This window comes from Monodelphis domestica, chromosome 1 (genome assembly GCF_027887165.1).
Source record: "Monodelphis domestica isolate mMonDom1 chromosome 1, mMonDom1.pri, whole genome shotgun sequence".
Taxonomy (NCBI): Eukaryota; Metazoa; Chordata; class Mammalia; order Didelphimorphia; family Didelphidae; genus Monodelphis; species Monodelphis domestica.
In genome coordinates, this window is record NC_077227.1 from 753,777,616 (window position 1) to 753,799,484 (window position 21,869).

Below are 21,869 nucleotides of genomic sequence, written 5' to 3' on the forward strand. Positions count from 1 at the left end.
AAGGACTCACAAGAAAGCACTCTCCACAGCCCAAGCAGGGACTTTGGGAGTCCGATTGCAGACCAAACGTGCCATATTTCACTTTCTTTCCTTCATGAGTGCTTTTGTAATGTGTGTTTCTGTCACAGCACAGGGAATATGGAAATAAGAACCACATGAAAGCTTTGGTATAACCTGTATCAGACTCTTCACCAACACAGGGAAGAGGAGGAGTGAAGGAGGGAGAGTTTGAATCCCAAAATGTCAGAAAAAAGTTGCCAAATAGTATTTCTAAGTGTAACTAAAAAAAAGAAAGCCAAATTTTTTTTTCAAATACCCCAACCCAGATCCCCACAGGGCCATCCAGAAAGTCCAACGAGTTCTTTTCCAGGCCATCTCAACAGGAGACCTCCAGGAGGGCTGTAGACTGGGGGCTGGTCAGGGTAGCAGCTTGGGAGAGGAGATCCTAGGCTTCCACCCACTCACAGACCCACTGGACACGGCCAATGCAGAAATCTGTTTAGATGGACTCTACATGTTTGTAATGAATTTGTGGTAAAGGGAGACAGGTGGAGGGTAAAGGAGGCAGATCTCAGATCATAAAAGCAAACAAAATATATTTTTAAAGTTGAAAATTAAGATTAAGATTTTTTAAATTTGGGGGCAGCTGGGTAGCTCAGTGGATTGAGAGCCAGTCCTAGAGACGGGAGGTCCTAGGTTCAAATCTGGCCTCAGACACTTCCCAGCTGTGTGACCCTGGGCAAGTCACTTGACCCCCATTGCCTAGCCCTTACCACTCTTCTGCCTTGGAGCCAATACACAGTATTGACTCCAAGACGGAAGGTAGGGGTTTAAAAAAAAAAAAGATTTTTTAAATTTAATCTTTTTAGAAAGTCACCTCATAGCAATTTGGAACTCTGCCCAAAGGGCGATAAAAGACTGTCTGCCCTTTGATCCAGCCATAGCACTGCTGGGTTTGTACCCCAAAGAGATAATAAGGAAAAAGACCTGTACAAGAATATTCATAGCTGCGCTCTTTGTGGTGGGCAAAAATTGGAAAATGAGGGGATGCCCTTCAATTGGAGAATTGCTGAGCAAACTGTGGTATATGTTGGTGATGGAATACTATTGTGCTAAAAGGAATAATAAAATGGAGGAATTCCATGGGGACTGGGACGACCTCCAGGGAGTGAGGCAGAGCGACAGGAGAACATTGTACACAGAGACAGATACATTGTGGCACAATCGAATGTAACTGACTTCTCCGTTAGTGTCAGTGCAGTGATCCTGAACAACTCGGAGGGATCTACAAGAAAGAACACTGTCCACATCCAGAGGAAGAACTGTGGGAGTAAAAACACCGAGGAAAAGCAACTGCCTGATTACATGGGTTGAGGGGACATGGCTGGGGATGGAGACCCCAAAGGAACATCCCAGTGCAAACACCAACATGGAAATGGGTTCTGATCAAGGACACACGTAAAACCCAGTGGAATTGTGCATGGGCTACGGGAAGGGGTGGGGGGAGGGGAGGGAGGGATAGAATATGACTCTTGTAACCAAGGAATAATGTCCTAAATTGACTAAATAATTTTTTTTTTAAAAGCCACCTCATAGCCTCCTATTTCCCACCTCCCCTGACCAATCCCTCTTCCACTAGACACCCCGCCTTCCCCAATCCTTGAACACAGAAATCACTCATGGACTGCCCCCCCCCCCAAGACTTCCCTTTCTCTGGGCTAAACTGCCTAGTCTATACAACCCACTCTCAGAAGACAGGCCTCCAGGCCTCTTGTGGACCCTCTCCTGCTTGTAGAGGCTCTTATTAAACTGGGGTGCCCCAAACAGAACACACTGATCCCCTAGGCGATCTGAGAGGCTGGGTACAGGAGACATCCCTTCCCTCCCTTCTGGAAAGGCTCTGTGGCAGGATTCAACCTCAAGTCTTCCCAACTGCAGGTCCAGGCCTCTTCCCCCTGCTTCATCTAGCTGGCCTCTCCAGGCAGGGGGGGCCAGAAAGGCCAGGGAGCAGCTCCTCGCTCTGTCATACCAGGCCCATTCCATCCCCACAGCAGACTCTGAGACAAGGGCAGGGCCCTGTCAGCAAGGACCTCCCCTCTCCAAGGGCATTCTTCAATAAAGGGGCACCTCCCGGCACTCGCCCCCTAATCCCTCAAGCTGTCACGGCCCCCTCAGCCTGGCGCCGTCTGGGGTCTGGGCACTCTTTAGCCCCCCTCTCCACGGGGCCTTGGGCCGCTTTCCTCACTGCGGCGCTGAAAAGATGGGCGAGGAGGCCCCACACTGGAGGCGGGCGGCGGTCTCTCCCCCAACTGGCCCTGCTGGCGCTGATGCTGAGGAGCCCCGAGACCCCTCCTGCCTGAGGGCTGCCTCTCCTGCTGGGCAACCATGGACAGGTCAGCCGGGGTCCCTGCTGCAGCGCTGCCCTCTGCCCTGCCGGGTCATTCCCCCCCATCCTCTCCATAACTGCCCTTCGGGGCAGGGACGGTCACAGGGCCAGACTCCTGGGAGCTGTCCTGGGTCCAAGATGGACTGGAGGTTTGTACGCGGGCCCAGGGCCCAGCCTCCAGTAGCTGGCAGCAGGCCTCCGGCCCGGGGAAAGGAGGAAATCCTCCCTCAACACCTCCCACGGGGCGGGCAGGCCCCGGCTGGGAGACAAAGATGGGGGGAAAGCGTGTTCCCCGCCTTGAGAGGCTCCTGCTTTTTGCGGGGAGGGAAGAGAACATGAGCACCCCAACGACGCCAGGTGGCCTCTGCAGTCAGGAAGCCACAGGTTCGAGTGGTGCCTCGGGGCCTTCCTAGGGACCGGGGCCTCCCCGTACGGGGGCGCAAATGGCGGCTAAGAACCTGCTGAGGGGGAGGCGAGGCCCAGCACCCAACACAAGCTGGGCCAGGAGGGGTCCCAGCGGGAACAGCGGCAGAGCTGGGGGCTGCCCCAGGGAAGGGCCGAGGGAGGCCTCGAAGGCGGGAGGTCGGCCGATCATCATGGCCCTGCCGCCCCGGGACAAAGCGAGCCGCTGGGGACTCTGCAGGGTGGCCGCCGGGGCCCGGGTGATGCGGGGAGCCCCGTCGCCGGCTCGTTGGGGCAGGCTGGGGCTCCGCTCGTGGGGACAGCCCAGGGGCTGCTGGTGGGCCCCAGGACAGGGGAGGCGGGGAGACGTCTGTAGAAACAGATGGAGAAGGTGCTCGCCCGAGCACGGCGGGCCCCGCTCCAGCACGGAGCCAGTGCGAGGAGGGAGCTTCCAGGGGGACAGCCGCCCATTCCGGCCAGCGGCCAGCTCGACCGCGATCCCCCCTTCAGCAAAGCGAAGTGGGTGGCCAGGCCCTGCTTCCGCGCCGGGGGAGTCCTGGCGACACCGACAACCTCTCGCCGGTGGGCCTCGGTTTCCTCATCCGTACGGGGACGGCCCCGCGCTTCGGGCGGTCCAGCCTGTCTGCCTCCCTGTCACGGCCAGCGGCCCAAGCCATCGTCCAGAGCAGAGGAGCCCCGCGCCACCCGGGGCTGCCCGGACGTCTCAGCCCTCCTCGGGGCCCCCAGACGGGCCCGCTGGGATGGTCCCTCCAGGCCAGACGTTGCCCGGGCGTCCTTCGTGAGAGCCCGAAGGGAAAGAGCAGCGCTGAGGGCGGAGCCAGGCCCAGGGAGGGCAGGTCCTGGGTTCCGATGGAGCCTCAGACCCCGGACGAGCCCCTCCCCCGCACTGCCTGGCCTGCCGCTCTTCAGCCTAGTGGAGGCATTTCTAAGCAAGGCGATTTGGGGGCGGAGCCATGAGGAAGGGCGAGGGAGGCCTCGGAGCTCGCTCAACGGGGGCTGAGCGGCACAGAGCCTCTCCTGGAGCCGATGACGAAGATCACGGGGTCCAGGGCTCCCCCGCTGACCGGACCGCAGTGCAGGACCTCGGCTGGGCCCCGAGTGCCCTTCACAACGTGGCGGCGGCTGGCCAGTCCAGCTCCCTGAGCGGTCAGCGGCCCTCAGGCTCTGGAGGTCCCGCCCTCCTGCAGGACCCTCTCGTGCCTCATGAACCCCCCTGGGCGCTGCACCTGCCCCCCCTCCGTGAGGGCAGGACGGGCCTCCCTCCAGCTCTGCTCCCCACTGACCGGCCCCTGACCTGGCGCTCCTCGGGGCCGGCCCGAGAAGTGCACACACCGGGGGGACAGAGGGACAGCGGGAGGCAGGGCCCGGGGAGTCAGAGGCAGATCCGCCCAGACGTCCCAGACTCGGCGAGCCCAACGCGCCAGGGCCCGGCGAGGGCCCCCCAGGGCACACTCCGAGCCCTCCGCCATCCGAGGAGGGGCCACCCCGCGCCGTCCCCGGCACGTACGAGGGCACGAGAACACGCCGCCTTACCTGCTCTTGTCCCTGCCGGCTGTACAGCACCGCGTTCAGAATCCGCAGCAGCCCCAGCCTCTTCGGTGCCTGGAGAACAAGCGCAAAGAGCACGAGCGATGAGGGGAGCCCCGCCACAGGGCCCCGCCGGGCGGCCGAGGAGCCCCGCCACAGGGCCCGATGAAGCGGCCGAGGAGCCCCACCACGGGGCCCGATGAAGCGGCCGAGGAGCCCCACCACGGGGCCCGATGAAGCGGCCGAGGAGCCCCACCACAGGGCCCGATCGAGTGGCTGAGGAGCCCCGCCACAGGGCCCGCCGGGCGGCCGAGGAGCCCCACCACGGGGCCCGATGAAGCGGCCGAGGAGCCCCACCACAGGGCCCGATCGAGTGGCTGAGGAGCCCCGCCACAGGGCCCGCCGGGCGGCCGAGGAGCCCCGCCACAGGCCCCACCGGGCGGCCGAGGAGCCCCACCACGGGGCCCGATGAAGCGGCCGAGGAGCCCCACCACAGGGCCCGATCGAGTGGCTGAGGAGCCCCGCCACAGGGCCCGCCGGGCGGCCGAGGAGCCCCGCCACAGGCCCCACCGGGCGGCCGAGGAGCCCCGCCACGAGGCCCCACTGGGCGGCCGGGGGGAGCCCCGCCACAGGGCCGACTGGCCCGTCGCTCCGGGCTCCCGGACCACCGCATGTCACGTCCCAAAGCGCCCTCGAGACTCCTCACAGCTGCCCCGGGGTGGGCAATCCTGATACCTCCAGGAAATCCAAGGCAGGACTTACACCAGCCCGGGAGGGCCGGAGGGGGCCTCCCCTTCCCTCCTGGGCCGCCCCCTGACTCCCACAGAAAATGCCGGGTCTTTTCCAGAGTCTTCAGCACCTGCCGCGCCCCTCCTGGGCCCCTCCTTGAGGCCAGGGGCTCCACTGAGCAGCAGGCTGGCGTTCTCCCCTGACAGCTGTCCCTTCCAGGCTCCCTGAGCAGGCCCGGGTGGACCAGAGGCTGCTCTGACTCTGCCCCCCAGTAAGCACCGCTTCTTTGCTTGGGATTTACTCATTCCACGTAAACGTATAAGGCAGGCGTGGCTCCCTCAGTCAGCCAACGAGGCCCTCCGGGCAGCGCCCCTCGCCGCAGGGCGGGCTCACGCCGGCATCTCCCCAGCGCTTCCCGGGCACCGAGCACCGCCCACTGCTGGGGCACGGAGCGGCGGGAGCGGGAGAGCCGCAGCAAAGGCCGAGAAGAGCCGAGTCCAAATGCAGCTCAAGGAGCCTACGGTGAGTCACGCCCAGCCTCACGGTTGTCCTCAGTAACATGGAGCTAGCGGGAGCCCCTGCCTGCCGGGCTCGAGACCTCCTGAGGGCACGGAAGGAAGGGAGTCCCTCCAACAAACAGGGCAGGCTAGGAGGACAGCAGCTGCCTGAGGTGACCACTGCCCGGCTCAGGGCGAGGAGGCCGGGAACAAGGAAGGGCCACTGCCTGGCTCAGGGCGAGGAGGCCGGGAACGAGGGAAGAACAAGCCTGGAGGAGGGATGACCACTGCCCGGCTCAGAGTGAGGAGGCCGGGAAGGAGGGAAGGACGGGCCGGGAACGAGGAAGGGCCACTGCCCGGCTCAGAGTGAGGAGGCCGGGAAGGAGGGAAGGACGAGCCCGGAGGAGGCTGGGCACGACTCCCCCATCTCTGCAGATACTCTAGTGCATGTCACAGTGCAGGAGGTCCCAGCTCATGAGTCCCACAGCCCAGCACCCAGGCACTGCCCGGGGCATTTCCTCTTAGAAAATGCTGGAGCTGGGCCTTGTCCCCTGCTCCGTCCAGTGCCCGCCTCCCTCTGTGGATTCTGTCCTGCTTCCCCTGTCCACAGCCTGGTCCCACAGAGCATTTCTGGCTGCGTCCCCCACTGGCTTGGGAGCTCCCCAAGGGCAGGGCCTGCCTTTGGCTTCTCTGTACCCTCAGCCCCTGGCACAGGGCCTGGCAAACAGCAGGGGCTTCCTAAATGCTGGCTGCCTTTAGGCCAGTCTGCTCGTCCATCCCCTGCTCAAGCATCTCCAAAGCCTCGTTTTCTTCGTCCTCGTGCCAGCTCCGCTCTGGAGCGGGCCAAGGAAGGACACTCCAGGCCCTGGTCAAGGATGAGCCACAAGCGGCACTCTTTGGGGACCAAAGCCACCCCGCAGTGTCCCCTAAGACGTGGAAGGGCTGCAATGTGCACCGCAGAACAGAGCGTCCACACCAAAAAGCAGCAGGCCTCGTGGCGGGATGGGAGCCGCACTCGGCAGGAGGCTGACGGCCAGCCCTTGTCCACGTCGATGCCGACAAGCCCGTCTGACGGAAGCCGACTGTGGCCGTCCATCCCTCCCCTCCCTGTCCCTGGCCCAGTTAGTTCCTGGCCCCCAGGGGGCTCCCGGTCTGGGCTCACACAGCAGCAGAAGGGTGGGAGGTGGGCGTGCTCGGGGACATCTCCTCCTGTGGGAGGAGCGGCCGAGCGGCTCGTTCCTCGGGCCCCGGGGCCCTCTTCCTGAAGCTGGGGCGTCTGTTCAGACCGCAGGACCAAGCTGCTGGCCTCACCCACCAACAGGGAACAAGAAACAAGCGATCTGAAACCCTCCCTCGTGAGCGCTTCCGGCGGCGGCTGCCCAGTAACTAGGAGGCTGTCACGTCCCGCGTCCTGACTCCACAGGGCGGGCGACAAAATGCCGAAACGTCCCGAGCCCCCCGCGTGCTCCCGGGGCTCCCGGCCGGGCACTTACCGCGGCGAGGCCGTCCCCGCTGCTGCTGACTGGCTTGTAATAAGGAGATCCGGACAGGACCCTCCAAGCAGACAGGCCCAAGGCACGGGCTTTCGAGGCGCCCTCTTCATCACTCTCACAGCCGCCTACCAGCAAAAGCCTGGACGGAAAGGAGAAACACGCTTTGTGGGCCTCCGCGCCAAGCCTCGAGGCGGGCGGGCAGAAATGTCACGGACCCCAGGGGACCCCAAGAACCAAGGGAGCCACTCCTCCTGGAAGGCCTGGAGCGGGCCCCCTCCTCTCGCCCCCAGGCTCCCTGGAGGAAGGACACGGGGCATGTGTCCCAGCACGGAGAGCACGGGGCTCCTGTGAGCTCGGCCAGCGGAACAAGAGAACACAAAAGGGGAGGTTTCCTGCAATGGTCAGCTCCTTGCAGCGCACCCAGTCAGAGAGAAAGGGCCCAGGCTGGAAGGAGGAAAACCTCCCCAGAAGCTCCCTGTGCCAATGAAATCATAGGCCTGCCACCATAAGAAACGTGTGCTACCTAGCCATAGCGTGCGCATTTTCCCTCTTTGGTCACACAAACTAGAAGGATGCTGGGAAATGGGAAGGGGGCCCCAGGGGATGCCCTTATCCAAGGACTGTCCCGTTCCAGCCGTCAGGCATGAGATTCACGGACGTGGCTTCACCAATTTTCAGTAAAATGCTAATAGTTCCCCAGAAACAGCAACCCTGGAGAAGAGGACGTGGTCTGAAAAGCTCATGAATCATCCACCGGGAAATATTCAATCAAGGAGCACTCTGTGGAAAAATCCCAGCCTCCATTCACAATTCTTTCTCACCGAACCTTTCAAATGGAAGGCTCAAGGCAAACAAAATACTGAGCGCCTGGCATCGCCTCTAGTCGAGAAAGAGCCCAGAGGGCATCGGATTGAGAGGCTGAGGAAGAGACTGCATGCCACACGGCACAGAGATGGAGGACAGGCAGATAATGTTCCAGAGACAAGACAAGGGCAGCTGGATCTTCAGTTACCCAATGGGCTGGTGTGCCAAGGGAAGCGTGCATCCTCTGCCACAGAGCAGAAACCATGGCTAAAAAGCAGAAATGCTGATGGTTAAGCTTAAAAGGCCAGAAACAATTAAATAAGTGGTACAGAGTTCAAGAAACTAGATGGCATCAACTGCTGACACAAGCACTCCCTCTAAGATGAACTGGAAAGCCATCTGGCAGAAATAAGGTTCAGACTAGAATCCTACAGCACACACCAAAGAAGATGCCCTCCAAAAGGTGCACAAATGACCCAGGCAAGGAAGCCCATATCATCATAAAAGGAGAGAAAGGAAGAAGAAACTTTTCACAGCCCTAACAAGAGGAGCATCCTCAACTCTTCAAGGGATAGCACCGATCACAGACACTGCTGATTCCATAAATGTTAAATGCTTTTACACAAGCAAAATAAGTGCAATTAGGATTATCTGGGAGAAAATTCCACAGGGGAAACCTCTAGAGCAAAATTCTCTGCTAAAAGTCTACTATCCAAAATGCTGAATCAACACATCACAGAAGAACAAGAGCCATTCCCCAAAAGAGAAGTAAGCAAAGGATATGAACAAGCAATTCACTAATAAAGACACAAATGCTATTAAAAACCTGACAGAAAATGTTCAAAAGTAAGAGAATATTCATTGAAACAAACCTGAATTGACATTCATTGGGCTGGTAAAGATAACCAGAGAGAAATGACATTTATTAGTGGGGTCTCAAGAGGCAGGAACCTGGATGCAAGACTGGAAGCTGTGAAGTGGTCCAACCCTTCTAGAAAACCATTAGGTCCTTTGTCCCCAAAGCCACTAAACTATATGTGCCATCTGATGCTGTGATTCTGCCCCTGGGCACATATTTGAGAGAAGCCAAATACAGAGAGGGAAGGATCACTGGAACAAGAGGTGTAAGACTGAAACAGGGATAAATTAGAATCCTTCCCAGTAAGATCAGGGGTAAAGGAGGGATGCCCATTATCACCAATCTTATTTAATATTGTACTAGAAATGCTCACTATAACAATAAGAGCAAAAGAAAAAAGAAAATGAAAGAATTAAAATACGCAATGAAGAAACAAAGTTATCATTTTGTAATGGATATGATGGTATACCTAGAGAATCCTAGAGAATTGACCAAAAAAATGAATAGAAATAATTAACTTCAGCAAAGTCACCGGATACAAAATAAACCACATAAACTATTGGTGTTTTTATTTCACACCAACAAAATCCAACAGGAAGAGATAAAAAAGTAAATTCTATTCTGTAAGAGAGGACAGCAGACGCATCATGCTGGAAGACCAACTCGAGTGGGGGAAGGGAGGAAGGAGAGAATTCTGGAGAAGGAACAGAGGAACTGAGAAGATCCAAACAACTGAACTCACTTCTCTTTGGGAAGCCCACCAGGGAGGCTGATCTGAGCTAACCTCTGAGCCTGGAGCATCTTCCTGTGAAGCCAGACCCCAGTATCCTGTGAAGACAAACCAGAGTGGATAGGACTTTGCCAGAAAGCTATCCACCACAGGAAGATGTCCTCTATATCCCTCTAAATAGTCCTTGAACTCAATATCATAGCTAGGTCAGCTAGGAGTCGGGACAACTCACAACTGACCCCAGAGGGTCAGGCAGGCAGGACCAAAGTCCTGATCCTGCAGGACTTGGGGAGAAGGGGTCCAACTGTGATCTTCAGGGACTTCCTATTTCCCACCTTCCCACTTCCTTATCCCACAAATTCTCTTGCCCTGCCTTTCATGTATTCCTTGGGAATAAAGAGCTGTTTACTAGATCGAGTGCCTTCTTCGTAGTATCCAAGAAGGGAGACTTGGAGTTTGGGGGGAGGAAAGCTACACTTCTCTCCTCAGAGAGGGAGAAGCTGTCTGTCCTGTACTTTATTTCAGCCAAGTCTCTGAGGGACAGCAGTCTGTGATTCTGAAGGCAACCAGTGTGGGGTTTACCAGGGAAAGAGACAGGGAAACCAATCTAGCCCCTCTCTCTACCCTTGGGCTCCATTCCATCTCTGCAGACCACACTGGTCCTGAAGTCAGCGGTGGGGGACTCCATTTCTCTCCCTCCACTATAATTCAAAATAACTGGATGACATAAAGACCTGAGGGCAAATCTACCAAAACAAACCCAGCAATTATGTGAACACAATTCAAAACACTCTTCACGCAAATAAAATCAGACCTAAACAATTGGAAAAATGTTAATTCCGCATGGCTAAGCTGAGCCAATATAGGGAAAATGGCAATCCTACCTAGACCTATTCAGTGTCATACCAATCGTACCAACTACCCAGAAATGTTTCCTAGAACTAAAAAAATGACAAAGGCCAAAAATATCAAGGGAATTAAAGGAAAAAAATACGGAAGAAGTCAGGCTGTCTATACCAACTGTCAAACTATACTATAAAGTGGTAATCATCTGGTGATCTGGTGCTGGCTCCAAAATAGAGTGGTGGATCAATGGAACAGATTAGGTAATCAATACATGACAGTCAATGTCCATAGCAACTTGGGGTTCAATCAAACCAATGATCTAAGCTTCTGGGGAGAGAATCAACTACTGGGAAAACCAGAAAGCAGTATGGCATGGACCAACATCTCAACAGGATAGTCAAAATGGATATTTGATCTAGAAATAAAGGGTGACACAATAAACAAGTTAGGAGAGCATGGAAAAGTTTACCTGTCGGACTTAAGGATAAGGAAAGAATTTATGATCAAACAAGACATAGAGAATGTTATGAAAAAAGAAATGATTATGATTATATTATTTTAAAAAGGTTTGCACAAATAAAACCAATTCAACCAAGATTAAAAGGGAAACAAAAAATTAAAGAAAAAAATCTGGCAAATATCTCTGACAAAAGCCTCCTTTCTCAAATATAGAGAGAACCAAGTCAAATTTATGAGAATACGAAGCATTCCCCAACTGACAAATGGTCAAAGGATATGAACAGGCAGTTCTCAGAGGAAGAAATTAAGACTGTGTGTGAAAAAATGCTTCAAAATCACTACTGATTAGAGAAATGCAAATTAAAACAACTCAAGATACCACCTCACACCAACCAGACTGACTAACATGACCAAAAAGGAAAATGATCAACGCAGGAGGGGATGTGGAAAAATTGGGACACTAATACACTCTTGGTGGAGCTGTGATCTGATACAACCATTCCAGAGAGAAACAGGAACCTGGCCCAAGGGACCACAAAACACGTGGACCCTTTGACCCAACAATGCCACTATTGGATCTGTATCCCAAAAAGATCAGAGATAAGAGAAAAGGATCTACGTGTACTAAAATATTTTAGTAGCCCTTTTTGTAATGGCAAAGAATTAGAAATTGAGGGGGCATCTATGACTTGGGGAATGGATGAACAAGTGGTGATATGTGGTCATAATGCAAGACTAGTGCGCCATATGGAACAGGATGAGTTCAGAAAAGCCTGGAAAGACGTAGAGGAACTGATGCAAAGTGAAGTGAGAAGAACCAGGAGAACAAAGTGGACAGTCACAAAAATATTATATGAGGATCATCCATGAAGGACTAAACCCTTATCAGCAAAGCAAGTCTCCAAGACAACCACAAAAGACTCTCCAGTCAAAGAAGGGACCAATGGAGTCTGAGGACAGACCCAAGCAGCCCATCTTCCCTTCTTTCTCCTTCATGAGATTTCTGTTGTGCGGGTCATAGGTCTTCTGTCACCGCATGAGCAATATGGAAATAGGAATTACATAAAAATATGGGTATGGTCTATATCAGACTATTCACCGCCTCAGGATGGGAAAAACTTGAATTCTAAAATTCACAATCCTAAAAATCAGAACATTCAGAAAAATTCAGAAAACATGTTGCTAAAAGATATGTAACAGCACATTTTTGTTGGGGCAAAGAACTGTGAATGAAACAAGTGACGACAAAGTGGGGAATGGCTACCCAACTAGCCGGTCTTTGAATGTCATGGAAAGTGAGTGGACACATAGCTAATGTGGACATGTGTTTGGCATGACCTCACCTGTATAACTGAAATCAAAAGGGCTTGCCTTGTCAGGGAGGGGAGAGAGATGAGAGGAGAGAAACTCAAAAGTTACAAAAAGTTAATTTTTCAACATATCATTGGGAAACGTTTAGAGTAATTCATAAATTTTGAAAAGGATAGATTCTAAAAAACAGAGGAATACATGAAACGGGCAGGACCAGAATGACAACTGGGGAGAGTCCTGGGCCCCACAGCGGGGAGAGCCAGAAGCACCTGGGAGGACTAAGGACCAAAGAAAAGAGCCAGAAAAACTGTTCAATGCACACAAGAGGGAAAGCCTGGGAGAGCGCTCACCAATGGAGGGATTTCATGATCCTAATCCACGAATCTACAGTTCTTAAAAAATCTACTCCCATCAGTGTGCCCATTGCCCATACAATCTCCCCTTTCTTGTTCTTGGGGCATGGACAAGCCCATGTTTACTGATGATTCAGGTCACAATTCTAAAAGAAGATTTTGTTTCTTTTTTATTTTTTTTAAACACTTTTATCTTTTGTCTCAAAACAAATACTACATATCAGTTCTAAGGCAGAAGAGTGGTGAGGGCTATGCAATGGGGGTTAAGTGACTTGCCCAAGGTCACACAGCTAGGAAGTATCTGAGGCCAGATTGGAACCCAGGACCTCCTGTCTCCAGGCCTGAACCACCTAGATGTCCCATTTCTTTTTCTAAAAAGGAGAGGTCTTGGCCGGCCACAGGGCAGATCAAGGGACAATGGGTGGCAGAGACGAGAAAGAGAGCGGGACTCATTCTGAGAACGCACATGGGCCCAAGCAGCACACAGCAGCGCGCTCGTGGCAGGACTTTGGCATGGGAAGGGACAGCCACCGCGGAGGGCTTGATGATCCATGCTCACAGAGCCTCACAAGAGGCCTGGTTCTGAGAAGACGCTCCCAAGAGAGCGAGGGGAGGATTCTCCACTTCTTCAGTAACCAGGAGAGCAGGAGACAAAACAGAGAGGGAAGGACTGTGGCCAGACAAGCCCCACGACGGCCCTTCATCCCCTGGGCAGACACAGCCCTGAACCCTCTGAGGTGAGAAAGGTCGAAATGGGCTCCTCCCTTCAAAGAGATCCAGACACGGCCTCGTCCACTCCTGGGAGACGTCTGGGCAGCCGGCCGGCAGGGCGAAAGGAAGGCCGGGCGCCATGATTCCACTTCCTCCCACAGGGCTCCCCACTGGACAAGCCCAGGCCTTTTGGAGAAGTGGGAGCTATGTAGGAGTCCAAGCAAAAGCTGGGATTTGGGAGAGGGGGTCAAATTACTCTGAGGAATTAGAATCAAAGGGGCAAAAGGCGAATATTTCAGAATTTCATCCCAAGTTTTTTTAAAGCAAAATATGCCATTGCAATACATGAGGGATGAAGGTCCTAGGATCTAATTATCGGGGAAAGAGCAGGTTTAAAAGGAAACCTCAAACAAAAAGGATCAAGCCATCCCCCCGATAATTAAAACAGCGTCCCCACGTTAAACCAGGGTGCACGTTCATCTTGACAATCCCGCCGCTTCCTCCCAGGGCTTAGTTTCACCAAATACGAGCTCATTATTTCCTCCGAAGAATTCTGACCACTCTTGGGGCTGGGCTCCATCCCAGGAGGGCTGACATGCTCAGCCCTGGGCTTCTGAGATAGTTCGCCCCCTGCCCACCAGCAAAGGGGGCCGAGGGCAGCTGAGAGAGGATGCCCGCCCACCAGCCTGCCTGAAAAGGGGGCAGAGGGCAGCTGAGAGAGGATGCCCACCCACCAGCCTGCCTGAAAAGGGGGCAGAGGGCAGCTAAGAGAGGATGCCCATCCACCAGCCTGCCTGAAAAGGGGGCAGAGGGCAGCTGAGAGAGGATGCCCACCCACCAGCCTGCCTGCCTGCCTGAAAAGGGGGCAGAGGGCAGCTGAGAGAGGATGCCCACCCACCAGCCTGCCTGAGAAGGGGGCAGAGGGCAGCTGAGATAGGATACCTGCCCACCCGCCTGCCTGCAAAGAGGGCAGAGGGCAGCTGAGAGAGGATACCCGCCCACCTGCCTGCCTGTCTGAGAAGGGGGCAGAGGGCAGCTGAGAGAGGATGCCCATCCACCAGCCTGCCTGAAAAGGGGGCAGAGGGCAGCTGAGGATGCCCGCCCATCCACCAGCCTGCCTGAAAAGGGGGCAGAGGGCAGCTGAGAGAGGATGCCCGCCCACCAGCCTGCCTGAAAAGGGGGCAGAGGGCAGCTGAGAGAGGATGCCCACCCACCCGCCTGCCTGCCTGCCTGAAAAGGGGGCAGAGGGCAGCTGAGAGAGGATGCCCATCCACCAGCCTGCCTGAAAAGGGGGCAGAGGGCAGCTGAGGATGCCCGCCCATCCACCAGCCTGCCTGAAAAGGGGGCAGAGGGCAGCTGAGAGAGGATGCCCGCCCACCAGCCTGCCTGAAAAGGGGGCAGAGGGCAGCTGAGAGAGGATGCCCACCCACCCGCCTGCCTGCCTGCCTGAAAAGGGGGTAGAGGGCAGCTGAGAGAGGATGCCCACCCACCAGCCTGCCTGAAAAGGGGGCAGAGGGCAGCTAAGAGAGGATGCCCATCCACCAGCCTGCCTGAAAAGGGGGCAGAGGGCAGCTAAGAGAGGATGCCCATCCACCAGCCTGCCTGAAAAGGGGGCAGAGGGCAGCTGAGGATGCCCGCCCATCCACCAGCCTGCCTGAAAAGGGGGCAGAGGGCAGCTGAGAGAGGATGCCCACCCACCAGCCTGCCTCAGAAGGGGGCAGAGGGCAGCTGAGAGAGGATGCCCACCCACCAGCCTGCCTCAGAAGGGGGCAGAGGGCAGGTGAGAGAGGATGCCCGCCCACCCACCTGCCTGCCTGCCTGAAAAGGGGGCAGAGGGCAGCTGAGGATGCCCGCCCATCCACCAGCCTGCCTGAAAAGGGGGCAGAGGGCAGGTGAGAGAGGATGCCCGCCCACCCACCTGCCTGCCTGCCTGAAAAGGGGGCAGAGGGCAGCTGAGGATGCCCGCCCACCCACCAGCCTGCCTCAGAAGGGGGCAGAGGGCAGCTGAGAGAGGATGCCCACCACCAGCCTGCCTCAGAAGGGGGCAGAGGGCAGGTGAGAGAGGATGCCCGCCCACCCACCTGCCTGCCTGTCTGAGAAGGGGGCAGAGGGCAGCAGGATGGAAAAGAGAAGGGCCTGGTTAGATTCTACCCAGCCAAACGACTAGCTCTGGCTACCTCTGGTTGGGAGAGGGGGGTGCCAGATTCGTGTTAAAGACTGGAGACTCAGTTTCCTCATCTGTAAAATGGAGAATGGTTAAGCTAATATCTGCCAAGTGCTTTGCAAACCTTCCCAAGCTATAAAACGGGGCTCTTGGCACCCTCTCCTTGCAGCTCATTAGTTAGAGAGGGACAAATGACACGGGTGAGCCCCTCAGAGAACAGGGATGAGGACACTGCCACGGGGATGGGGGCAGAGCAGTCACACAAGGGTGGTCTCAGAACTGATCTGGATCTGAATAAAACTTTTCCCTTTTCAGCCAAAAATCTGTTGGCAGAAGGCGCCACCTGGTGGCGTAAAAGGGGACACCTCGGGAAATGGGGGTCCCCACGCTGGGGCCCACTGGGGCCTCCCCCCGTCAGGAGGGAGCTCCTGGGGTCTTGGTGCAGGCCGTGACTGACCCCTGGAGCTTCCTGAGGCTTCCAGGGAGCCTCCACCTGCCACCCGTTGGGCTGTCTGCCCTCATGCCCCATGGCACGTCACGTACTCAATACCCGCTGTGTGCCAGGCAGTGGAGCGTCCCTGGCCTGGAGAGTTTAAAGCCCTGAAGGGCCCGCTTCCCCCAGAGAAGTAAAAACGGAACAAGAATGCTCTCCCATCACTTCCGGAAAGGGGGTTCAGGCCCCGAGGGAAGCAGTCAGTGGGTCGGTCGGTCGACACGAGAACAGGGCTCGGCCCTGCCTCCCTGGGGCCCAGCAGCAGGGGAGAGGCGCGTTCTGGGAAGCCTCGGGGCTGGGCTGCCAGGCTTAGCCCCAAACTAAACTGCAGCGTCCTGAGAAAACCAGGTTCCTTCCGAGTGTCCGTCTGGGGGTCCCTCCTCAGCCAGCCTTCCTGCCCCGAGTGTTCCCGTTCTCCCCTGCGACGACGACGGCCCAGGTAGAGCAGGGGTTCTGCTGGCCATGGTGCCAAGTCTCCCCTGGACCCAAAGGGCCCCCGTCCGTGCTCTGAAGGACAGAATTTGAGGTCGATGCCCCGAGGATGGCGGTCTGGACATCACAAGCCGCCCTTGAAGAGACTCGGCCTGTGGGCACCGGGGACAGCGGGACAGGCTGACTCCAAAAGGAGAGGGCAGCTGGTGAAGAGGTGGAGTGCCCCAGGGCAAGGAGGAGCTGGTCACACACCCCGCATACCGGGCTGGGGGGCGGCCCAGAGACCTGGGAGAGCCAAGGACCAAACGCTGAGAAGGAAGGCCCCGGAGCAGCACCACGGTGGCCATCTCTGGAGGCCGAGGACCTGGGCTCACCCCGCCACCCTGGCCCGTCCTCCCTGGGCCTCAGTTTCCTCATCTGTAATGCGAGGGAGCTGCCCAGGGTGCCTCTGGCTGCTCTGACTCATGAGATGCTGCCCCTGAACCCCGTGAGCCCCAACTCTGGGCCTGGTTCAAGTCCTGGCTCCTCACCAGCCAGGAGCCTGATCTTGACGACTGTTTCCCCAGAGAGGGATCAGCGATGCCACTCGCCTGGGGGAGCTGCTGTGAGACCTGCAGGCCATCTGCCAGGCATCCTCCTGGAGCTCTTGGCACGAGGGCACGGACGGGTCCTTCTTCATTTTCTGGCCCAAGAAGGCCAATGCCGGTACGCCGCCCACTGGGTGCAGGCTGCCACACCAAGCCCCTCACTGTACAGGGGAAGCGGACACGGAGGCTGGCATCTGGGCACCGCATGGCAGAGGCCAGGCCTGACTCCAGGGCCAGGTGCTTCCTTGACCATCCCAGGCCGGGGCACCACGGGCCTCCCAGACACCGGGCAGACGCCTCCCTCGGGGCCCGCGCCCTCCCCAAGCTCGGTCCCTCTTGCCTCGGCCCTCATTAGGCGGAATGTCCCGGAGCGGGGTCTGTCGGGAGAAGGCCCGCCCCGCGGCCGCCCAACGATGAAGAGCCCCCGTCGGGGCTGGGAGAGAGCTGCCGGGGGAACCTTCGCACGTCTCTAGAAACCCGGAAACGCGAGCGTCCGCAGAGCCCGGGCCGGCAGAACCGCAGCCAAAGGTCCCAGACTAGCGGCGCCCTCCGTGGGCACGGCAGTCCTCCCACGCTCACAGGGCGGCTCCGAGCTCCAAGGAGAAGGTATCAGGTGTCAAAAAGGGGACTATCGCGGCCCCCCGGGCCCTCCCAGCCCTCCGGCGCCCCGTGCACTCATTCCCAAGGGCCCATCGCCCTCCATGCCTGGAGGGAATGGCCAGGCCAAGGCTGTTCTTCCTGGAAGGCGTCTGCCATGAAACAAAAAGCTTCGTCCAGTTGCGGATCTCCTTTCTAGCTGTTCCTGCACCCGAGCAATAGTCACTCCCTCTGCGAGAGCGGAAAGCGAGATGGCCACGGCCAGCTGACTGGAGCCACCCTGGGGCCATCCACAAGGGCAGAAACCATGGGCCAGCTCGGCTAACCCGACAAAGTTGGCACAGCCCTTTGTAGCCGCATTTCCAGAGCACCTACTGTGTGCCTTCCAGCACTCTGCGGGGGGTGACAAGCAAACACCGACCGACACACACACAGGAGAAGGGCGACTAAGGGGCCGAGGGAGGCCCTGGCCTGACGGGGCCGAGAGGGAGGAAGGAAGGAAGGGCAGCGCACCCTGGGCAGGGGGCAGTCAGGACATGGAGCATTTCATGAGGCCCAGCAAGGCCGACGGGAGCGGCGGCAGAAGATGTGAAGGGGGAGCTGGCTGGGAATGCCCACCAGCCCGCGGCCGGATGGAGGGGGGGGGCAGGCAGAGCCCCAGGAGCGACTGCACTCGTCCAAGGGGAGGGGAGGAGGGTCTGCCCCGGGGGGGGGGGGGGGGAGGGCGTGCCTGAGAGCCAGGGGCCTGGCGGGACAGACGTGGCAGACGGATGGCGTGCGAGTGGGGAAGGGGGCCGAGACGGGCTCCAGCCTGAGGGAGGGGACACCGCCCTCGATGGTGACAGGGCAGGAGGGGGAGGCCGTGCTCCGATCGTGGGTCCTGGAGAGCCAGGGGTCAGCAGAGAGCTGGGGGCAGGAGGCAGGGGAGCAGGAGACCCCTCCCAAGGCCCCTGGCCTTTCTCCACTTAGAACGCGGGGCCTCAAGTTCTGGGAGAAGACGCTGACACTGGCCCACGCTTCTGCCGGACATCAGCTCCCAAGGCCAGCGAGCTCGGGCTATACTAAGGCCCAGGATCACCCTGCTCCTCCCCACTCCACTAGGCCCCTCGCGGGCCTTGGGGGAGCACAGGACCAGGAGATGGACAGCGGCGTCTCCTCACCAGGGCCCACCTGCCATGGGCCCTGCACCCAGGGCATCCACGAAGGGCACTAGGTTCACGGTTCACAGACTGGCATCAGGGACAGCACCCACAGCGATGCCTCCGGGGCAGGTAAGGCCCCCAGAGTCCCTGGATGTCAGGGGGAGCTTGGTCACCCCTGCACTCAAGCCTGCACCCTTCCTAGCACCCCAGAGCAGCCTCCCCACTTTCGGGCATCTTTGGTTGTCAGGAAACTACATCAGCTGACGACTGCCCCCAAATAAGTAAATCTCAAAGCTATTTCTAAAAGCCATTCCAATGTTTTTCTTATTTAGAAAACACAGAATGAGCTGAAAGGCCAAGCATCAGCCCCTCACCTGGCCAAAGGCGGCTCCCCTAGGGATGGGCTAGCCGCTAGGAGAAGGCCGCCAGCCAGGCATCCCCCTCCTGCCCCACGATTCCAAAGGCGAGCGCTCAGAGGATGGAAAGAAATGTGGGAAGAAGCTCCGAGGGAGCGCGTCAGTCAAGGAGCTCTCGGGGGGCTCTCCAAGAACACGTCAATCGGGGGAGCTCTCAGGGGGCTCTCCAAGAACACGTCAATCAAGGGGCTCTTGGGGAGTGTCAGTCAGGGAGTTCTTGGGGAGCACATCCATCGGGGGGCTCTCCAAGAACACGTCAATCAAGGGGCTCTTGGGGAGTGTCAGTCAGGGAGTTCTTGGGGAGCACATCAATCGGGGAGCTCTCGGGGGGCTCTCCAAGAACACGTCAATCGAGGGGCTCTTGGGGAGTGTCAGTCAGGGAGTTCTTGGGGAGCACATCCATCGGGGGGCTCTCCAAGAACACGTCAATCAAGGGGCTCTTGGGGAGTGTCAGTCAGGGAGTTCTTGGGGAGCACATCAATCGGGGAGCTCTCGGGGGGCTCTCCAAGAACACGTCAATCGAGGAGCTCTTGAGGAGTGTCAGTCAGGGACCTCTAGGGGGGCTCTCCAGGAATGTGTCAGTCAAGGAGCTCTCGGGGAGCTCTCCAGGAATGTATCAGTCAGGGAGCTCTCGGGGAGCACATCGATCAGGGAGCACATCAATCGGGGAGCTCTCGGGGGGCTCTCCAAGAACACATCAATCGGGGAGCTCTCGGGGGGCTCTCCAGGAATGTATCAGTCAGGGAGCTCTTGGGGAGCACATCGATCAGGGAGTACATCAATTGGGGAGCCCTTGGGGGGCTCTCCAAGAACACATCAATCGGGGAGCTCTTGGGGAGTGTGTCAGTCAGGGAGCTCTCGGGGAGCTCTCCAAGAACGCATCAATCGAGGGGCTCTTGGGGAGTGTCAGTCAGGGAGTTCTTGGGGAGCACATCAATCGGGGAGCTCTTGGGGAGCGTGTCAGTCAGGGAGCTCTCGGGGAGCTCTCCAAGAACGCGTCAATCGAGGGGCTCTTGGGGAGTGTCAGTCAGGGAGTTCTTGGGGAGCACATCCATCGGGGAGCTCTCAGGGGGGTCTCCAAGAACACGTCAATCGAGGGGCTCTTGGGGAGTGTCAGTCAGGGAGTTCTTGGGGAGCACATCCATCGGGGGGCTCTCCAAGAACGCGTCAATCGAGGGGCTCTTGGGGAGTGTCAGTCAGGGAGTTCTTGGGGAGCACATCCATCGGGGAGCTCTCAGGGGGGTCTCCAAGAACACGTCAATCGAGGGGCTCTTGGGGAGTGTCAGTCAGGGAGTTCTTGGGGAGCACATCCATCGGGGGGCTCTCCAAGAACACGTCAATCAAGGGGCTCTTGGGGAGTGTCAGTCAGGGAGTTCTTGGGGAGCACATCCATCGGGGGGCTCTCCAAGAACACGTCAATCAAGGGGCTCTTGGGGAGTGTCAGTCAGGGAGTTCTTAGGGAGCACATCCATCGGGGAGCTCTCGGGGGGCTCTCCAGGAACGCGTCAGTCAGGGAGCTCTCGGGGAGCACATCTCATCGGCAAGGCCGGGGCCAGGCCTCGCACTCGCTTACCTGTGTCCTGGGTGGTAAATGGCCGTGCTGACGCCGTGGGGGTAGTGGCCCCCAAAGCTGAAGCTGTGGCTCTCTCGGTAGCTCTGGTTGGTGCCGACACTGAACGAGGAAAGGAGAGGCCCAGAATCAGGCGGGCCCAGAGGAACAACCCCCACCCCGGGCCGGCGGGGAGTCCCAAACCCTCACCTCACGAGGTAGCTCCGCAGCTCTCCCCGGTAGTTGATGACCAGCAGCTCTGCAGACCACTGCGCGCTCGCCTTGTACTCCAGAAATATGAGGCCGGCGACGGCATAGCTGAGATCTCTTGGGCCACTGGATGCCTGTGGGGGACAGGATGGTCCAACCTTTAATTCCTGACAAGGGTCCCAAGCCCGCCCCCTTGGGTAACACGGAGTGGCACAAAGGACCCTGCATGGCTGCCTGATGGTCTGGTGTTCTGCCCCAGGAGGCACAGCACGGATGCTTCCCTCCTTCCTTCCCACAGGCTCCCCGGCGAGGGCAAAGCCACGTTTGGGGGAGATCTCCCACCCCCCGGCTCCTAGGACAAATGGGCACCCAGCCCGCTCCCTTCTGCCCCGAGAGGACAGCTCCTGGCAGCCCAGACTACGGCCACAGAGAGCCCAGACCCTGGAGGTGGACACTCCTGGCCTGAAGGCTCCTAGATGACCTCTTGAGAGTTTTCACCCTCCTCGCCGGAAGGAGGGCCTCCCAGGCCAGTTTAAGGAGTGGAGCAAAGGCTGGCCTGACACAACTCGCTCCTGGGTGCAGACGCTGGCACCGAGTGCCAGGCCACCAGCCGGGGCCCGCCGTTCCCCACGCGCCTACAGCTGGAGGAGTCACCATCGGACACTCATCTGACTGTCCGGCTCCCTGGGGCCTGAGGCCGGCTGGGCTGGACCCCCGCCCCCTCCTCCTCCACCCAGGCCTCTACAACGGCTCCCTCCTCAGGACCGACAGCCGCCTGGCTCAGGGGGCACTTCAAGCATCCAGGCGGATCCCGAGCTGACTCGGGCCCTGGACGAGGACAGGGACCAGGCCCCCTGCGGCCGCCCTTGCCAGGCTGGTCCAGGCTTGCTGAGCCCAAAGGAGGCCTGGCGCCATACCGGGGGGATGATGAAGAGCTCGCTGCCCACGAGGTCAAACACCCTCACGGTCCCCGTGCTCTCAGCGTAAGCCAGCAGGGTGCAGTCGTAACTCCACGCCACCCGTCTCCACTGCGGGCTGGGATCCTTGGGCACTAGAAGGAGGAGGAGAGGCCCAGGTCTGGGTTAACAAAAGCCCGCAAGGTGGTGGGGCCCCCCGGGGCCGGCCCCGATGCGCCCCGGCTTCCCAAGGGG

General features: G+C 58.0%; 1 protein-coding gene across 2 annotated transcripts in view; it reads right to left on the reverse strand.

Moving 5' to 3' along the window:
* NBAS (NBAS subunit of NRZ tethering complex) overlaps nt 1-21,869 on the reverse strand; it is a 177,290-nt gene that overhangs the window by 137,633 nt on the left and 17,788 nt on the right. For both annotated transcript variants that reach the window (XM_056814754.1, XM_056814758.1), the window contains exons 7-11: nt 21,636-21,769; nt 20,719-20,852; nt 20,533-20,631; nt 7,056-7,194; nt 4,343-4,411 (exon numbers count right to left, since the gene is read on the reverse strand). In XM_056814754.1, coding sequence (XP_056670732.1) covers nt 4,343-4,411; nt 7,056-7,194; nt 20,533-20,631; nt 20,719-20,852; nt 21,636-21,769 — 575 coding nt within the window. The remainder of the gene's footprint in view (nt 1-4,342; nt 4,412-7,055; nt 7,195-20,532; nt 20,632-20,718; nt 20,853-21,635; nt 21,770-21,869) is intronic.